Below are 17,864 nucleotides of genomic sequence, written 5' to 3'. Positions count from 1 at the left end.
AATCATAACATAATATACAGTCATTATCGTAAAACATTTTGGTAAGCAAGGTGACAACATAAAATCATTTCTTATGCAAGTCAGTAAAACTGTTCAGCATCACAAATTTCTTGGCTCACATGTGGCTGATCTAAATGTTAAGGCCTTCTTACTCAAAATGTAATGCTTGTTACTGGGTGGGGTGATAAACCACCTCACACAGTAGAGTGACTAGCCATTTGGCCTGATCTGTCAGGGGGTCTGGCTTTAGCTGGCTTCACTTGCCCAATTATAATCCTGGGAACTGCATTGTTATATATTATGCTACTAAGTATTTGAATTCTTCTCAGGTGACAAGACATTTTTAGGGGATGGAATCCGACCTGTGGTTTTAGTTTCTTCCAAACAAGAAGGTTATAAATTACTTTTTTTAAATGATAAGGTGAAGTATATAGTTTGAGACTTAAGGCAGATACAGCCTAGATGTCTAATGAACTACTCGCTCTGCATTCAGAGTTTGACTTTCCTTCACCTTATCATTAAACAAAAGACATACATGAGGCACCTGGCAGCCTTTGCCTTCTCAATGAACACACCCGAGGGCAAGTAAGAGTTTTTAAATAGGTTTTGTATCGTCAGACCTGACGAAATGGAGGCTATGTTATGTTAATTGTGATAAATAAGGCTCTTAACATCAATTTGTCATCAGCAAGGCTTTGACAGCAAACCTGTCTCCCAATGCAGTGGGTGTGAAGCACAGTTGGGGTAGGGCAGGTTTTACAAATGCCAAATTCTATTACTTCTTCGGGATTGGAAAGATAAAACATGAAATCTTTTGTCTTTTTTCCACTGTTTCTAATTCGAAATTAATTTTTTTCTTATCTTTTATTCCATACCATGAAATACATTATATATTGTTTTCCCTATGGTGCATGACTTATCGCAGTCGTTCCAGGGCCAAATGACCTGAAATTTGCATTTTCACATATTTTACAAAGGCCTTTACTTTAGAATAACTTTGCATTTTTTGCCATTTTTAGAGCGTCAACCATACTATAATAAAAGAAGTTTTGCTTGCATGCTGGTCTAGTTGAAGAACAACATGGCAAAAACAGGCGGACTTCAACAGACGTTATTGTAGATGTGCTTTCTCACATAAAAAGTATTACTCAAAGACAGAATATGAGATTTACAATGCTGAAGGAAAGACCAGAAAGTCTGGAGGATCAGGAGTAAGAAAGAACATCTGAAAAAAAATTCAAAATAAAACTTAACCATAAAAAACACAGAAAAAAATGTAAAATATCCTGTTCTTATCAGTTTACATGAATGTGTTTGTTGCATTAATTCCTTGCACGGTGAGTGACAACAGTAAGAAATCAGAATAATACTCACACTCACTCTCCGGTTTAACGTTCACACAAATTGTTTATCTTATTTATTGTTGATTTGTTTTGATTATTGTCTCCATTACTGTAAGTCACACAGAATAACAAAACAGCTTTTTGCCAGATGAAAGGTTAAATTCTTCCGGTAATAGTTGAACCGAAAATGAACCAGTTGTAGACAAATTTCCTCCCAGGTTTATCTTGCAAAGTTATGATAGCCCTCATCGTGTTTGATGCACTGCCTGGAGAACTGTGACCTTCTGGCATTTGGGAGTGAGACGAGGCATCTAAAAATGCCACTAATGGTACCCAGAACTCATTCCTCAATGTCACACTGATGCCCAGCATCCACAGAAAATAGGTCAAGGTCTACACATGTACTTCTGCAGCCTATGTTTGAAGGTTTCAGAATAGCACTTAAGTCTAGGGTATTGCTATCCTAAACATGGCTAAATCCCTGAATAGTCTTTGAGCCTGGGGAGTGACTGTTTCTCAGAAACAGCTCATAAAGGGCATCTCTTTTCCAAGAATAGCTATAAGGGCAACATGGATTCTTGTTCTTTGAAAGATAGTACCTGGTGGCCTTATTGATTGCATGTTCTCCATTTCAGTTCATTTTGTATTCTACACCACTGGGCATGGGACTTTGCAGTACATTCACCTGTACCACTGCGTATGGGAGATTGTAAGACACAACATTACATTACATATACTTCAACCTCATCCAAACCATACAGTCTATTCTCTATTCAGCCATCAATGGCTATGTCTTCAGGAGGCTCCCCCATGTTGGAAGTAAGACTCACACAGTGCTTCAGGCCCCAAAGCTGCTGTTGCATGACTGACACTCCTCTCAGTTTACTGAAGGTCAGACAGTACATTTGAGGCATTACTCCCATCATACATCAAACAGCGCCCAACTGACAGCCCACCATTTGCAGCCTATCAACTCCACGTCTTAGGCTCCTTCATGGCTCAATTACCCCGGGTATCTCCCTCCAGTTAGAATTGATGGTGCACCAGACCTGACAACTCCATCAGTTCATACCTCAGACAAGATGCAACATCATGTGTGAGCGAATTCATGCTGACAGCGAGGGGCCTGGCATGATAGCAGAGGTCATACTGGGATCTACTGACCTATAGAATAAGTTTCCATTGTGACACATGTGGTTCCTGTGTTGATGTGCTTGTCTACCATTAACTGACTGGCAATTGAAGGGACCAGTGGGAAGAAACAACATAGTTTGCCCAGTTTGGCTCTAACACTGGAGTATTGATCAAACTTAGAAAAACAGGTCACTGTTTGACAGTGCAGTAAGCTATGGCTGTTTGATGTATCCCTACATGCTGCAGTAAGCTATGGCTGCGTGATGTATCCCTACATGTAGTGCAGTAAGCTATGGCTGCGTGATGTATCCCTACATGCTGCAGTAAGCTATGGCTGCGTGATGTATCCCTACATGTAGTGCAGTAAGCTATGGCTGCGTGATGTATCCCTACATGCTGCAGTAAGCTATGGCTGCGTGATGTATCCCTACATGTAGTGCAGTAAGCTATGGCTGTTTGATGTATCCCTACATGCTGCAGTAAGCTATGGCTGCGTGATGTATCCCTACATGTAGTGCAGTAAGCTATGGCTGTTTGATGTATCCCTACATGCTGCAGTAAGCTATGGCTGTTTGATGTATCCCTACATGCTGCAGTAAGCTATGGCTGCGTGATGTATCCCTACATGTAGTGCAGTAAGCTATGGCTGTTTGATGTATCCCTACATGCTGCAGTAAGCTATGGCTGTTTGATGTATCCCTACATGTACTGAATGTAATTGTAGGGCTAGGGTCCGGTCACTACCCCTGATGACCAGATCCCTCTAGATCAATCTAGATAGAACAGTGTCATTACCTCGACGCTGTCCAAGCATTAACACTGTCCATGAAAGCCATAAGAAGCTATCGCATGACCTCTTGGATTATCTTACCATGACAATTTGACACACACACATGCACGTGCGCACACACACACACCTAGAGACAGTTCGGATTCTTGTTTTCTTGTCTGGTTAACTGCACATCAACAACACTTTGTTAAAGCAAAATTTTATGTGATACCCATGAGTACTACTGATTGTGTATTACATCAATCTCGATTCATTAAAACAATATCCACCGGTATTACCAACAAATGTTAAGAACAGGCATATCTAATGAAATCTGTTTTTGTCCACATTATATAACTCTAGAATGAAAATATTGTATAATGGTACAATAAATAACTTGTACTATCCAGAACCTGGCTATACTCACTGTGTCATAGATGTTTTCTGGCCAGGCCTCAGCAAAGCCATACATGTGCAGCAGCTGCCAGTTGGCCAGTTGGCCGAAAGTATTAAAGACCTCCTCACCCTGCATGGGAACAAAACCAAGTGTTACAGACCTCCTCACCCTGCCTGGGAACAAAACCAAGTGTTACAGACCTCCTCACCCTGCCTGGGAACAAAACCAAGTGTTACAGACCTCCTCACCCTGCATGGGGACAAAACCAAGTGTTACAGACCTCCTCACCATGGGGACAAAACCAAGTGTTACAGACCTCCTCACCATGGGAACAAAACCAAGTGTTACAGACCTCCTCACCCTGCCTGGGAACAAAACCAAGTGTTACAGACCTCCTCAACCTGCATGGGGACAAAACCAAGTATTACAGACCTCCTCACCCTGCATGGGAACAAAACCAAGTGTTACAGACCTCCTCACCATGGGAACAAAACCAAGTGTTACAGACCTCCTCACCCTGCATGGGGACAAAACCAAGTGAAGGCAGCCTCTAAATGAAGAAAGTTCACATCCAGAACTTCAGATTACAATGTACATGTACATCCCTCAGAACCACAGTAACAAATATATGGTTTGAGATGCACTTTAAACTGCACCACAGTCAATACAGTGGCATGATATAAATAGTTGTAACTTATGATAAATGTTCCTTCATGATGACGGACAGGATACAGTGGACTATTACTAATGATGGACCACATGTGGTGGATCATCACTGCCAGCTCCATGCCTCTTCATCATCTTGTCTTGCAGACATGACTCTGCACAGACTGATACGTTATATCTCATATAACGTCCTTGCTGATACTGATACACACAGATGATGTGCTGGCAAAATTCACTTGCCAAAGATATACGGGCTATAGCCAAACCTTAAAGGGATATATTGTAAGATTTTGGCGCCCAAAAAACAACAATTGTTCCAAAATTTAAAATCAACAAGGACTTTCAACAAACTTCGGTAATGATTTGAGTAAACAACTGAACGTGTTCTAGAGCGTTCCTTGTTTTGTCAAAGAGTTGGATAAAATGGCGGACTACAGTGGTGGTGGGAAGTGCACATATTCCAAGATGTCCTCACAGCACAATGAAGTTTAATCCATACGTTGTGAATATTGCTGTGCAGTGTAATAAGGTAGATTCAACTCATAATGCAGAAAAATGACAAAATGCAGTGACTTTATTTTTTTAAATATATCCCTTTTAGTTTGCCCAGTCATTATTTTCAATGGCAGAACTATTATGATAGCTTTTCCATTTGATAGCACAGGTGAACTTTGACACAGACACAGACACTCACACACATACACACACAGGCACATGCACAGTTAACTCACAGCAGCCACTGTTCTGGTGGTCACCATCCGCAGAGAGTTTATACACACACACACGCGCGCGCGCACACACACACGCTCAGAAGCACACGCAAGCACACGCACTCACATACACACACACACCACACGTACGCACACGCACACACACAGTTAACTCACAGCAGCCACTGTCCGGGTGGTGACCAACCATAGACAGTAGGGTACAGCAGCCACTATCCGGGTGGTGACCAACCATAGACAGTAGGGTTAGGGTTAGGATTAACTCACAGCAGCCACTGTCCTAGTGGTGACCAACCATAGACAGTAGGGTTAGGGTTAGGATTAACTCACAGCAGCCACTGTCCTGGTGGTGACCAACCATAGACAGTTAAGGGTTAGGATTAACTCACAGCAGCCACTGTCCTGGTGGTGACCATCCTCAGACAGTCCGCATCCCACTCCAGCTGGGCGTTGTTCTTGGCGACGTGGTTCAGGATATCAGCCATGGGAACCATCAGCGGCAGGGACGACTTGCCCCCCTCATCCTCCCGGCCATCTTCATCACCCCGGCCATCTTCATCCCCCCGGCCATCTTCATCCCCCTGGCCATCTTCATCCCCCTGGCCATCTTCATCACTCACTGGCTCAAAGAAGCTGTATGCCATTATGAAGGCCACCATTCGCTTGTACAGTTCAAAGGAATGCACCTCCTCACTGAAACAGAAGTTGTAACAAACGACCTTGATAGTTCGGCTTCATTTATCCTTCTCCTTGTTAACTATATCAATGAAAAATTTTACAGGCAGAAAATTGAATCGACAGATTCAGAACTTATTTCAGAAGAATTCTACCTGAAGATGTGTCTGTGCTTCCTGATAAATGGTAGTGCCAACGAAGTATATTCCAGCTTCATCTTCGTTAAGTCACTACTGCTCGCTTCTGGTATGCCTGTATTGCACAAGTCTCTTTCTATTTCATCTCTGTAATAGAAGAAGACACAGGAATTCATCACAAGGAACATAAAATTAAAAGTTGTCTGGGGCAAGAGAGTGTATTAACACTGATTGTCAACATAACTTTTCAAATGGCTTCTACTGGCTATTCAAGAGTGGCCATAGTCATACATTAACAAACTAATGATAGCAGAGTGGCCATAGTCATACATTGACAAACTAATGATAGCAAATTATCTGGAAAGTAGGTAGATGCAGGTACAGTTCCACAATAAGCTGTGCTCTCTAACCTGTCCACTCCTCACCACAGTTTATGCCCGTGCAAAATCAAAGAGCAGCTGCAAAGTTACCTTGGTCATCGGCTACTATAATTAGTATTAAAAAAAGTTAACTGTATAATTTTTAGTGTGCAAAAAATTGGATTGGCATTCCAATAATTTTCAACTGATCAACTCCATGTCTTTGTCACGGAATGAACAATCAACTGCTGCTGACGTCACTTTATGTAGATACTAAACAGCAGTGAGGAGTGGATCATAATTTCTGTAACCTGTGATCCACTGCTCACTCACTCAGTAGTCACGTGTGCAATCTATACATAACGTGACAAAGTATCAAAACAGTTTATTCCAACTACATCGTAATACATGTCAGACGTTACAATAAAAACTTACTCTGTCCAAAACATGGGCTGATCTAGCTGTGAGAAATCTGGCACCAGCTGCAGGTATGGCCTCCATCTGGAGTTGGGGTTGGTGTACTCGTACATGAGAGCCAGTATCTGGGGCACCCAGCCGCTGTCACCGTGGAGACTGCCACCGTGGAGACTGGTCTCTCCTGGCAGGAGAAACACCAGTTTGGTTAGAGTGTACTCGTACATGAGAGCCAGTATCTGGGGCACCCAGCCGCTGTCACCATGGAGACTGGTCTCTCCTGGCAGGAGAAACACCGGTTTGGTTAGAGTGTACTCGTACATGAGAGCCAGTATCTGGGGCACCCAGCCACTGTCACCATGGAGACTGGCACCGTGGAGACTGGTCTCTCCTGGCAGGAGAAACAACATCTCATGACAGGAGAAAAAGACACGGACAGATTCTAACTACTCTCGCCCCCCTCCAAACAGGGAACTTAATAAAGGCTATTTCTTACACTCATTACATTCCCACCATTCATTTCAACATACGTTTCATGCCCTTGCATGCAGATAGCCCTTAGTCATTGGTCTTAACTAAATAGGCCTAATATAAAGACAGAGGGTATACATGTAGTTGTTTCTACATGTTTATCTGACAAAACCTTTTTTGAATCTAAATAAACTGTATGTTAAATAAACTGTATGTTAAATTTTGATTTTATTGCAAATATTTCATTTCACCTTCTTTCAGGAGATGTGCAATTTCAGTTGTTTCAGTGCTGAGCACAGCGGACTTGTCCACCTTAAACAAACACTCTCCTTCCTCCAGCTCCTCCTGTGCCACCATGCCATACTGGGCACAGGACCCTTCTCGCCCAACATGGACCTGTGAATGCACAATGAAGACTAGTCTGTAGAGGGTTTAACATCAACATTTTAATAGCTTAGGCCACATCCTCTAGAGACCCTAAAACTAATGCACTAAGTCGAAAAAAAAGAGAAAAATCCAGCAAAAATAAAACGTAAAGTAACCACAGGACTAAACATCCAGCCCTTTCTTTCCCAGGCTTGGTTATGTGTCTCATGTTTACCTCCAGTAAGACTGTAACAATCGTCCCCATTTCAATCATGTTTGTATTGCCATTCTTGTTTAAAGAGGGAACAACGGCGCAGTGGTCCCATGCTCTGACCAAGTCTTACAAAGTCTACTCTAAGGCTGGTAGATTGAGATGGCCTATCAATGGCAATAGAACTTTATTAGAAGTAAGGACACTCCATGTTGCACAAGTGGCATAAATAAAGGGACAACATGGTACTTTGTTAGAGCAAGCTAATGACCGTAGCTACAATTGGATTGCTGGCAATATGTTAATTTCCACAGGGAGGGTGCCTGAAAAATGAGCATGCAGGATCAATCACAAAGTCTGCCATTCAGCAGCCAAACTTTAATTGGAAAGTTTGTATTGGAACCTCCTTGATTGGAGAGAGGCAGTCTTGTAGCCTAGGTAATAAATACTGATCTCCCCAAGCAGAATCAAAGTTTGTACAAGTACAGAAATGTTAGCATTGATATTGTTTCTTGCTTTATCCTCGGCTCTGCCCTGTGAATGTCAGTTCAACTTTCATGCTAACTTGTTCCCACAAAAGGCTTGATAGTCTCCTGAGGATTTTTTTAAACTTAAAAGAGGGAAATTAAACGAGGGAGCTGCACTCCGATGCCCTGACAATTATCCCTGGGGAGCAGATTGTCTGCCAAGCATAAAATTCTGACTAACCAGGGGTGGTGCTGTACCAAGTACTCAGTCAGATGTGGCCTAAGGGCAGTAATCTCCAAGCAGATCTCGCGGTATAGTATCATAAGCTGGGAAAGGAGTTTAGCCAGCAGAGGAGTTTTATTCCACCGTGGTGGAAAACTGCTGCTAGCTAAACTCCTGCTCCAGCTTAGGATACTAGTACTATATTCTGCCACAGCAAAATCTGCTTGGAGATTTAATTAAAGGGCAGCGAGTGTAAGGAGCCCAGGTATAGGATGGTGCCCAGGCTAGATGGTCACTTGAGAAAAGAGTTTTCATCTCAGTTACATGTACAGTGCAAGATTTGAGCTCAGCTCACACGGGTTTCGTGTCATGTGCAGCTTTACAAAACGTTACTGACAGGTTCATGTAGAACATGGGTCGGGAATTATACAATAGGACTAGAGACGTATCACGTGTTATAGTACTCTTCATGTTTTCATGAGTCATGGGACTGCTGTCATACGCATTTATTGGGGTCTGGAAACCAGTGGATTAAATCAAATTAACTGGTAAATAGTTAGGACTTGCTGCATTTTTTAAATTCACAAATACATAAACAATGTATACAAGGTTGTTGCCCCATTCACACTACATATTAGAGCCGTTTGAGGTCATTTGAGGTGTTAAGGCAGAACGCCTTTGTTGTGCATTACTAGTATATAAGCACTTCTGCAAGTATAAATCGGAGTTCAAGTAGCGCTAACTGACCATGCCAAATGCCTGTCAGGCTTTTGGCTCGATCAGTTAGGCTGCCAGTGTTGTAATCTGACGGCCCGGGTTCGATTTCCGGGTCGGTCAGGATATTTGTATATATTGTTTCGTATTGTTCTACTCGCCCCTCTTGCGTTTCACTGGTTCCCATGTCGACCCTGGTGATTAAAAGGCTGGAGATATGCCTGCCCACTGGGATATCGGACTCAAGGATTCGAGGACAAATCTTAAAAAAGAAAAGGGGGAGTAGGGTAACAGTGGGGGTTCAAGTAGAGCTAACTGAACATGCCAAACGCCTGTCAGGATTTTGGCTCAATCAGTTAGGCTGGTAGTGTTTTAATCTGACGGCCCCGGTTCGACTCCCAGGTCGGTCAGGATATGTGTACATATTGTTTCTTTCTGTTCTACTCGCCCCTCTTGCGTTTCAATTCAACTGTTGCTGTTATCTGTAAGAGCTCTTGCTTCATTGAAGTTCATTGACTACTGGCCTCTATCAAGGAAGCTTTTTCAAGCTCCTTACCTCAGATTTCTGGATTACCCTACTAGTACAGTGTGGGAGGGGGAACTGGCCAGCATTAATCTTCAGTATCGGAAGCAAAACACAGTAGATACAGCGTTTAAGGTGCTTGCAACTTACACAGTAAAGAGGGACTCAGTATGAGTCTTTCGACATTAACTCCATGGATGTGTGTAGCTTAATTGAAAGGGACCAATCTATTATCTAACTCGTTATATAACTTTGGACACCCCCACAAAAATCGGAATGGCCTCATCACCGGGACACATGGGCTTTTGCTGTACCTTCTCAAGTCTCTACAGTACCCTCTGCAGAATCCCACTACCTTCGGGTTCAGCTGAAAGTCTTCCTTGGCGCACCACTGTAGAAATGAGTCCAACTTCTTGTCTTCTTTATCCACAGCTTCGCTGAGTTTGATTTTCTTCTTTGAAGGTCCCGCCATGTTGGATTTTTTTGACCTTTGGAATAGTCGATCAATCTTATTTGCCAGGGGAGTGAAAAATAATGTTATATAAATACGGAACTTGAAATTGATCACATAATTGTTTTCAATAGATAAAAATATATAACTAAATTTTAGATGTAATTATATTTGATATGTTTAATAAAGTGCTATTTAATTGACGTTATGACTAAAACAAATTGTAGTAGTTACCCCCTAGGCTAAATAGAGCGGCCCAGTCTTAAGGTTCACTCCATATGCAGACTTCGGACCAGGGGTCACAAAGACAGCCAGGAGACTACGTGCAACGAAGAAATAGACTTTGGACAAGGGCAAAACCATCAACAACATCTGTACATTTTCCTAGTAAGTGTAACGTTCAAATAGTGGTTAATTGAAACGCGCTTATATTATATTATATCCATGCATTTCCTTTAAGTTTGTTGAATGTTAAAATGTTGTTAAAATGAGCATGCACTGCTAGCTGTATGAGGGTCTGCATGCTCTTTTACGTAAGGCGTAGGCAGTCTATTTCATTTCCCGTAATTCGTAGGGAAAATCATCTTATCTACGTAATTCGTAGCGAGGCGACCAAATTTAACGTAATTGCCTTCCTTGATTTAGCGTAATACGTAGGGGGTTCTTCTGAATTTAGCGTAAATCGTTGTCGGGACCCCCCATACAGACCCTCCTGTATGCATTGTGGATAATAATGTGTGAGTTGAAGTTTAAATAAAGTTGAGTAGAGTAAGTAACGTTAGAGTAGATCTGGTATTTCCCCAGGAGCTTCTGGAGGGTCTAAAACTAGAAGGGTCGAGTTGAAACAGTCACCTAGGATTCAAACCTGTCCAACTTAGTAACCTAACACTGGGCCAGAAGGTCCGAACAGTTGTAATGGTTAGTTGGTGAACACCCCCCCCCCCACCACCACCATGGATGGAATGTGTTAGGACTGACAGACATCAACGTGTGCAGTCTAACAGGTGAACCCACTAGACAGAGCCGCATGGAAGCACGGTGCGAAGACTATCCGACTCCTGCCTACCTGTGACAGGGATCCCAGCAGCAGTTTCATAAAAAAAGGGATACTATAGTACTAATCTTATAATCGTATACTACTAAGTAAAAGTTGCAGTGGCACTGGAGGTTGAACAATGTAACGCAATTCTATATCATATTTCACAGCTCCGGGAATGTCTCAGACATCTGTGGGACTACTCTGTCACCAGTTGAGCGTCCTGTGCTAGTGCAATGCCATTCCTGTGTAAGGAAGCCAAGTTGGACGCCTCCACCCGGAAGCTGAGCCAGCAGCTGAAGGATGTCATTGATGATTGTTTGTACTGTAAAACACAGGCTGGCTCGGAGGCACCTCCCAGTGGCGCATCCGCACAGAGAAAAGTCATGTGAGAAACTTTTATCTTTTTTATATATTTGTCAAGTGAATAATGGATGGCCAGGTTCAGATCAGCCTACTAGTATTTTCCTTTTTGACCAATCACAGTGTGACAGCAATCATACCGACGTTACACTAATGTTGACCACTGTAACTTGATGGGTGTCAGAATAGGGAGCAGTCATAATTTGTAGAATACATTCTATATTCCCATTGTTATACATGTCTGTGCCTTATTAATTAATGTATGTATATATTCATTAGTGGCACAAACATTGTACTATAAATGCAGAAATGGTCACTTTGATATATGATTCCTAACAATACAATTGTATTTGTGTTCAATAGAGTAACTGAAAAGGACATGGCTGACTACTTCCGAAGCCTGTCCATCAGCCTGAAGAGGAAGAATGAGAACTTTGTGACGGCAGCCAGCGTGGCGCTGGTGTATGCTGCCATTACCAACTGTCTGCCATGTGCAGAAATCCTCCTGCAGCAAGGAGCAAAGGCAACTTTCAATGGTGATTGATATGTGATAGTATTTCTTATAGTTAAAGTCTTGTCGACAATGAAATCTCCCACTGAGACAATAAGTATACTGGTCACTAAATGCTTCAGTGTTTATTTATCATCAGTTAGAAGGAGACAGTCTCCGAACAGGGTTACCCTCCGTTTTTATTTGGGGGAGGGGAGCGCTGGCTTGCGCTTTTGAACATTGGCTAGGTTCTCTTAAGCGTTTTGCCCTGCTTTTCCACGGCAAACTTCCTTTCTCAGCAACTCCCTTTCTGGTATAAGAGAGCCTAGCACCCCCTAAAGACTACACCCCCCTAAAGACTGCAACAGAGGCCTAGCACCCCCCTAAAGATTGCAGCGGAGGCTAGTTGAAAGGCATAACCTCCTACATGTAGACTGCAGCTATTTATTTCAAATGTGCAGTTTAAATTTTGATGGTGCAACCATGGAGCTAAAACGTCAAAACCTGTTCTGATCTGATGGTGAATCAAGTTAATTTTTTCCTACAAAGTAAAGCGAGAATGAAAATATTCATTATGATTGTCCAGTGGTGCAGTCATTTGCATTGTGCCTATCCTATGATGTTTCAGACCCAGATGTGTATGGCACAGCTCTGTACCAAGCTGTTGTTGCTGATCACCCAGAGATGGTGAAGCTGCTCATCCAACATGGGTCCAATGTGAATGCCAACTGTACTGTAAGTGTGATGGGTTCTGTATTTTAATGACTTGATTAATGTAAAGCTCCAACTCTAATAGCTTTTAAATTTTAAATGCAGTTATAGTATAGCTTGGACCACAGTTATTATAAGTAAGTCAACATCATGAATAGAACTGTGATAAAATGATTACTAGTAGGGACTGGACGATATTTACTGGGGGGAGGGCTGGTGCACTGGGGGGAGGGCCATTGAAAAAAAATTTCGCCTTGGGGGAGGGCCATCGCAAAATTTTTTGAGCTGCGGGGAGGGCCATCGAAAAAAAGGGTCCTTGTGTACCTATCCCCCCCCCCCCCCACAACATATTACTTCAAAATCAGTCTTGCAGTACTTCCAGCTTTGTAAACCGATGATGGTTCCGGACAGAAAAGGGATAAAACATTTAAATACAATGTTTTCTTGCGTGATCTTGGATAATGTTACCAGTGGGGGAATATTTTTCTAACGTAGATCGGAGAAGTGTCAGAAAAGGTAAGTCTTATTACCGCTACTGCACGAGTGTAACAACATCAAGTGCTACATGTTTGTGTTCCTGTCATCAAAATGAAAAGTCAGCTGTCCATGGTCTTTGAGAGAGACAATGATTCTAGATGCGCCCGACAGGAAGACTCCAGTGTCTGGGAGAGTGAAAGTTATTTTCCAGCCAAGATTAGTAGAGAAGGTCTGGATTTGTCAGCTCGTTAGCAACCAGAGGTTAGAGGTGACAGAGTAATCCATGAACCCTTGGCAGTTTGTACCACTGGCAGTGGCACAGTGTACCGCCCCCACAAAAACACTGTTGTTCACTAACTTTACATTGTATGATGAAAAATTCAAGAAGTTAGCAAGTTGCGTTTGTTGTTGAATGTGATATGAAGGACACTCAAAACACACAGTAGACCATTTTTTCCTAGACAGAAGTGCCTTACAAACATTCATCGTGTTAAACATCCTTTCTAAATACAGCCAGACCATAGGACAAAAGGCGAAAAACACAAAGTGTAAACAATTTGATACATATAGATTTAGAGAGTGTGTGAAATGGAAAAGGCAAGAAAAAATGGAGGGGAGGGCCATCGAAAATTTTTTAGGTTGGGGATAGGGCCATCAAAAAAACATTTTGGTCGGGTGGAGGGCCATGGAAAAAACATTTTGGTCGGGTGGAGGGCCATCGAAATTTTTTTACCGGACCCTCCCTCCCCGGTAAATATCGTCTATCCTCTTACAGTGTTAAACTGAATTGTTTGTAATGTGTAGTAAGAACCTTATTGTCAGTTTTCATACTTGGGAGTGGAGTATAGCAGTAAAGAAATGACCAACCAATGATGTGTGTATTGGCAGGTTTTTGGAACCAAGCCACTCCATGAAGCCACCACAAAGTATGACAACAGCTGCATCCAGGTGCTTGTGGATGCAGGTGCAGACGTCAACGGCAGGAGGTCAGATGGCTTCAGCGTGCTGACCCACGCTATCCTGCAGACGGAGGACGAGAATGATAGAAGGGCTTTTAGGAACTTCAGCAACATCAACACCCTCTTGAAAAATGGTGCCAACCTGTCCCTGAAGCTGGCAAACCACAGTCTACACGAGAGCCTGCTGCAGTGCCTTCAGCAGGAGTATGAGGGGGATCGTATAGACATGACCAGCCTACTCATGACACTAAAGATGCTGTTTGATAATGGATACAAGCCCAAAATGTCAGAGTTTGTCCAGTGTATTTCTACCCTAAGTGATGGTGAAGGAGATGTTCTGGAGGGGGTTAGATTTTTCATGGGGCAGTTCACAATCAAGGATTTAGATGTGGTAACTTTTGATGTGTTCATGAGCTGGGTACTGGACAATATTTGTGATGCGTACACAGATAGAGACATGGCAAACCTCTGCCTGTGCAACCTGCGGGAGATCAGGAAGTGCTTCACCCTCCTCACCAGTGCAGTAGTGATCTACCCCTGCAGTCTGCAGGCAAGACTCCTGAGGGAAAAGGCCCATCTCTTCAAGTACAAAGCACAGATACTGTTGGAGATACCTGATTCCCCTCCATACCACTCCGACCTGCTGGTGAGGTTTGTGGACACGATGGACTGGATTGAAGAGCAGGTGAACATTCTCCCCTCTCTCAAGAGCCTGAGCCGGGCTGTGCTGAGGAAGGCTCTCGGCACACACGGCTTGTCTCACAAGGTGGAGCAGGTGGAGCTCCCCAAGGAGTTGGTGACATTTACACTATTGGAAGATATCTAGGGTGTACTGTACCAGTAGATGTGACAGACAACTGAAAACAAACATTTGATTTTGCTCACTGCTCTAAGGAGACAATAGGTTTCAATTGAAGAGAATTTTTTGTTATTCTGTTTTGTTCTGGAGGCTGGTGTTAAGTACTGCAAAATATATTCCTAAAGTGCCTTAAGAAGTGGGTCAGCTACTGCAAACTTAAGATGACATTCAAAGATTCATTAAATCACATTTGATTATCAAATTGGCTAATTAATAATAATAATCTTTATTGCAAACTCATGCCCAAAGGCTAATTGCAAAAATACATGTATGAAAGTACAATGATGATAGTGATACAATAACAAAGTGGACATTAAGTGAAATAGGGTCATAAACAAGTGATACTTCTAATCTAAAATGAATACTATTGGGTTTGATTTCTTTTCTGTATACAGTGGAGGATGAAATTCCCGACATTTTGGGAGACATATGCATTGCGTGGTGCTAACAGGAAGACAGTTTTTTGTAGTTCGTTACGATGTGCAAAGCTGGGAAAACTTTTGTTGACTAGTTTAAATAGTTTGTCTCTTTCGGTACTGTAATGTGGACAATGACAAATAAAGTGCATTTCATCTTCCACTGCTTTTCCTGTACAATATTTACATATACTCTCGTTAACAGGTAATTGCTTGTATCTACCTCTTTCTACTTCTAACGTATGTGCGCTTACTCTGAGCTTACATATAGCTGATCTTATATCAAAGTCTTTGGTGTGTAGATAGTTTCCATGGTGTACACAGATTTGAGATGCTTATACAATCTTAGTTTGCCAGTATCAACAGATAGATGGTGGAGTAATACCTCTGTGTCAAGAAGGTACTCTGCTGGCATGCTTCCTGTAGAAAAGCCGTGTTGTAAAATGCTGTACCATCATATCATAAACTTCGTGCTTTACTCACAAGATCTTATGGAACTGTTGTCCTTACTGTACAAATAGTTACTGTTCACATAACAGCATTTACAAAATGTAGAATGTAAAATGTGGAGCAATCTTTTTTAAAAGCCCCATTGTGTATTGAATATCAATTGTGTTTTTGAAATTTTGATTTAATGGAGAAGGGTGCTCAGCTAAGAATGACTAACGTTATGCAATAAATTTTCGGGTTTGTTGAAAGAGATGGGCTGTGCACCAGACCTGAATACCTCGGCTGTCTACCTGGCCTGGCTATCACGTCAGGCTACTCAGATCCCCCCATCCATAGCCCCAAAAATGCTCATGGGCACACACATCTGCGCCCTCTAGCGGAATGAATCAAAATTACACCCAATGCATTGTTTAAGGTAATGTTTTGTACTTAGCGTAGTCATCATCTACAAGTAAATAACCTAATCTAGATAGCTTTTAGTTGTTTACTTGTTTCAATTTCTAAGGGTCAATAAAGGAGAAGGAAACAACCACACCGTAGCAGTTTGGCTAAACGAAGGAACTATGGCCAGTTTGTTGACGTTGTTGCCAGAGGGCGGTCAGGGGTATGCGCAAGGGCATCAAAAGTTCACAACAAAGTGGAGGGGTCAAGTGACCACAGGCCTGAGTGACCATGAGGCTGTCTACTCACTTCCACTCTTGTCTGGCTGGCTGGCAGTCTGTCTTGCTGTCTGTCTTGCAGGGTAAGGGTTAGGTATAGAGTGTAATTTGCAATTTAACGTTGGCTTTGGTCGGCGGATGGATATACAACCGAATCACAGCCCTGACCTAATCACTGGCTTGTTGATTTTGGGGTTAGGGTCTTAGTAGGTCACTTATCAGGGTAGTTTCCGTAGATTCTCATGGCTCTTATTGGGTTTTTTTAGCACCCTTTTGTATTTTTTGTCATTCGGTCATTGAGGTTATTTGTACAGATTTGCTAAAGACCAGAAAATAATGGAATAATTTTGGGGGGTTCGTTAACTCCAGGTTTTGGTGATGTAGTTTAAATTGTATCTGTATCACCCGATTTTCTGCTTCCTGCTTCCTGGAAGGACATGAAACATGGAAGGTATTTTTGAACTTGCACAATCGTGGCCGCTGAGGAAGGTATGCGGAGGCCTACGTTGTTGCATTAATGGTTTGTAACGAAAGTTGTTGCTCAGAACATGTGTTTTGAAATATTTTGCATTTAAAGCGACAGATCGTATTTCAAAATGACAATCAAACATTCTAGGGACATTCCATATGGGAATCAGTAGAGCTGTACCAGGGACATTCCATATGGGAACCAGTAGAGCTGTACCAGGGACATTCCATATGGGAACCAGTAGAGCTGTACCAGTGACTTTCCATATGGAAACCACTATAGCTGTACAAGGGACATTCCATATGGGAACCAGTAGAACTGTACTAGGGCCCTTTCATATGGGAACCAGTAGAGCTGTACCAGGGACATTCCATATGGAACAAGTAGAGCTGTACCAGGGACATTCCATATGGAACCAGTAGAGCTGTACCAGGGACATTCCATATGGGAACCAGTAGAGCTTTATATAATTACCAGGGACATTCCATATGGGAACCAGTAGAGCTGCACGAAGGACATTCCACATGGGAACCAGTAGAGCTGTACCAGGGACATTCCATATGGAACCAGTAGAGCTGTACAATGAGCACCTTGCCATAGCTCATCTGACTGACAATTGTAGATGTAATTGTAGTAGACGTAGTGTCGTACTAGTAGTAGTTAGTAGTATATCTTTTGGCTCAACCATATTCATACAGACTCATAAAAACGTGGCCACTGAGGAAGGTATGCGAAGGCCTACGTTGTTGCATTAATGGTTTGTAACGAAAGTTGTTGCTCAGAACATGTGTTTTGAAATATTTTGCATTTAAAGCGACAAATCGTTAGCCTGGGTACCATCCGGAAAGTAGTTTGCTCCGGCGTTCATTATATACTATATACCGTCGCTTCTAGCTCTGACATTCACTATACACTATATACAGTCGC

The 17,864-nt window shown here is 42.4% G+C and overlaps 2 protein-coding genes across 5 annotated transcripts in view; one reads left to right on the top strand and one right to left on the bottom strand.

The window, feature by feature from the left end:
• Positions 1 to 10,182, bottom strand: part of LOC118415051 (N-lysine methyltransferase setd6-like) — a 24,885-nt gene extending 14,703 nt beyond the window's left edge. Inside the window, exons 1-6 of one of the 4 annotated variants that reach the window (XR_004831060.1) lie at positions 9,953 to 10,135; positions 7,345 to 7,489; positions 6,644 to 6,806; positions 5,868 to 5,996; positions 5,427 to 5,730; positions 3,674 to 3,772 (exon numbers count right to left, since the gene is read on the bottom strand). Coding sequence is in view for 1 of the 4 variants with exons in the window: in XM_035819436.1 (XP_035675329.1) it covers positions 3,674 to 3,772; positions 5,427 to 5,730; positions 5,868 to 5,996; positions 6,644 to 6,806; positions 7,345 to 7,489; positions 9,953 to 10,069 (957 nt within the window). In the remaining 3 variants the exon portion in view is untranslated. Of the gene's footprint in view, positions 1 to 3,673; positions 3,773 to 5,426; positions 5,731 to 5,867; positions 5,997 to 6,643; positions 6,807 to 7,344; positions 7,490 to 9,952 lie in introns of all 4 variants that reach the window. The other 3 variants (XR_004831062.1, XM_035819436.1, XR_004831061.1) reach the window with 3 other exon arrangements.
• An 83-nt stretch (positions 10,183 to 10,265) lies between these two features.
• Positions 10,266 to 15,836, top strand: LOC118415041. The gene is made up of 5 exons (XM_035819423.1): positions 10,266 to 10,435; positions 11,255 to 11,472; positions 11,811 to 11,983; positions 12,566 to 12,672; positions 14,014 to 15,836. Exons 2-5 carry the CDS (start codon positions 11,321 to 11,323, stop codon positions 14,908 to 14,910), a joined length of 1,329 nt encoding a protein of 442 aa, XP_035675316.1. The 5' UTR covers positions 10,266 to 10,435; positions 11,255 to 11,320; the 3' UTR covers positions 14,911 to 15,836.
• The last annotated feature ends 2,028 nt before the right edge of the window (positions 15,837 to 17,864 follow it).

The sequence above is a fragment of the Branchiostoma floridae genome, chromosome 1 (genome assembly GCF_000003815.2).
Source record: "Branchiostoma floridae strain S238N-H82 chromosome 1, Bfl_VNyyK, whole genome shotgun sequence".
In the NCBI taxonomy this organism is placed as follows: Eukaryota; Metazoa; Chordata; class Leptocardii; order Amphioxiformes; family Branchiostomatidae; genus Branchiostoma; species Branchiostoma floridae.
The sequence above is the reverse complement of the archived record's forward strand: the minus strand, read 5'-3'. Positions and strand labels throughout refer to the sequence as shown.

Bases quoted from the DNA above. Each gene is read 5' to 3' on its own strand.
- LOC118415041 (XM_035819423.1), top strand. From the start codon at position 11,321: ATGCCATTCCTGTGTAAGGAAGCCAAGTTGGACGCCTCCACCCGGAAG. The intron at 11,984-12,565 runs GTGATTGATATG...ATGATGTTTCAG, and splicing joins AGCAAAGGCAACTTTCAATG to ACCCAGATGTGTATGGCACA. The intron at 12,673-14,013 runs GTAAGTGTGATG...GTGTATTGGCAG, and splicing joins ATGTGAATGCCAACTGTACT to GTTTTTGGAACCAAGCCACT.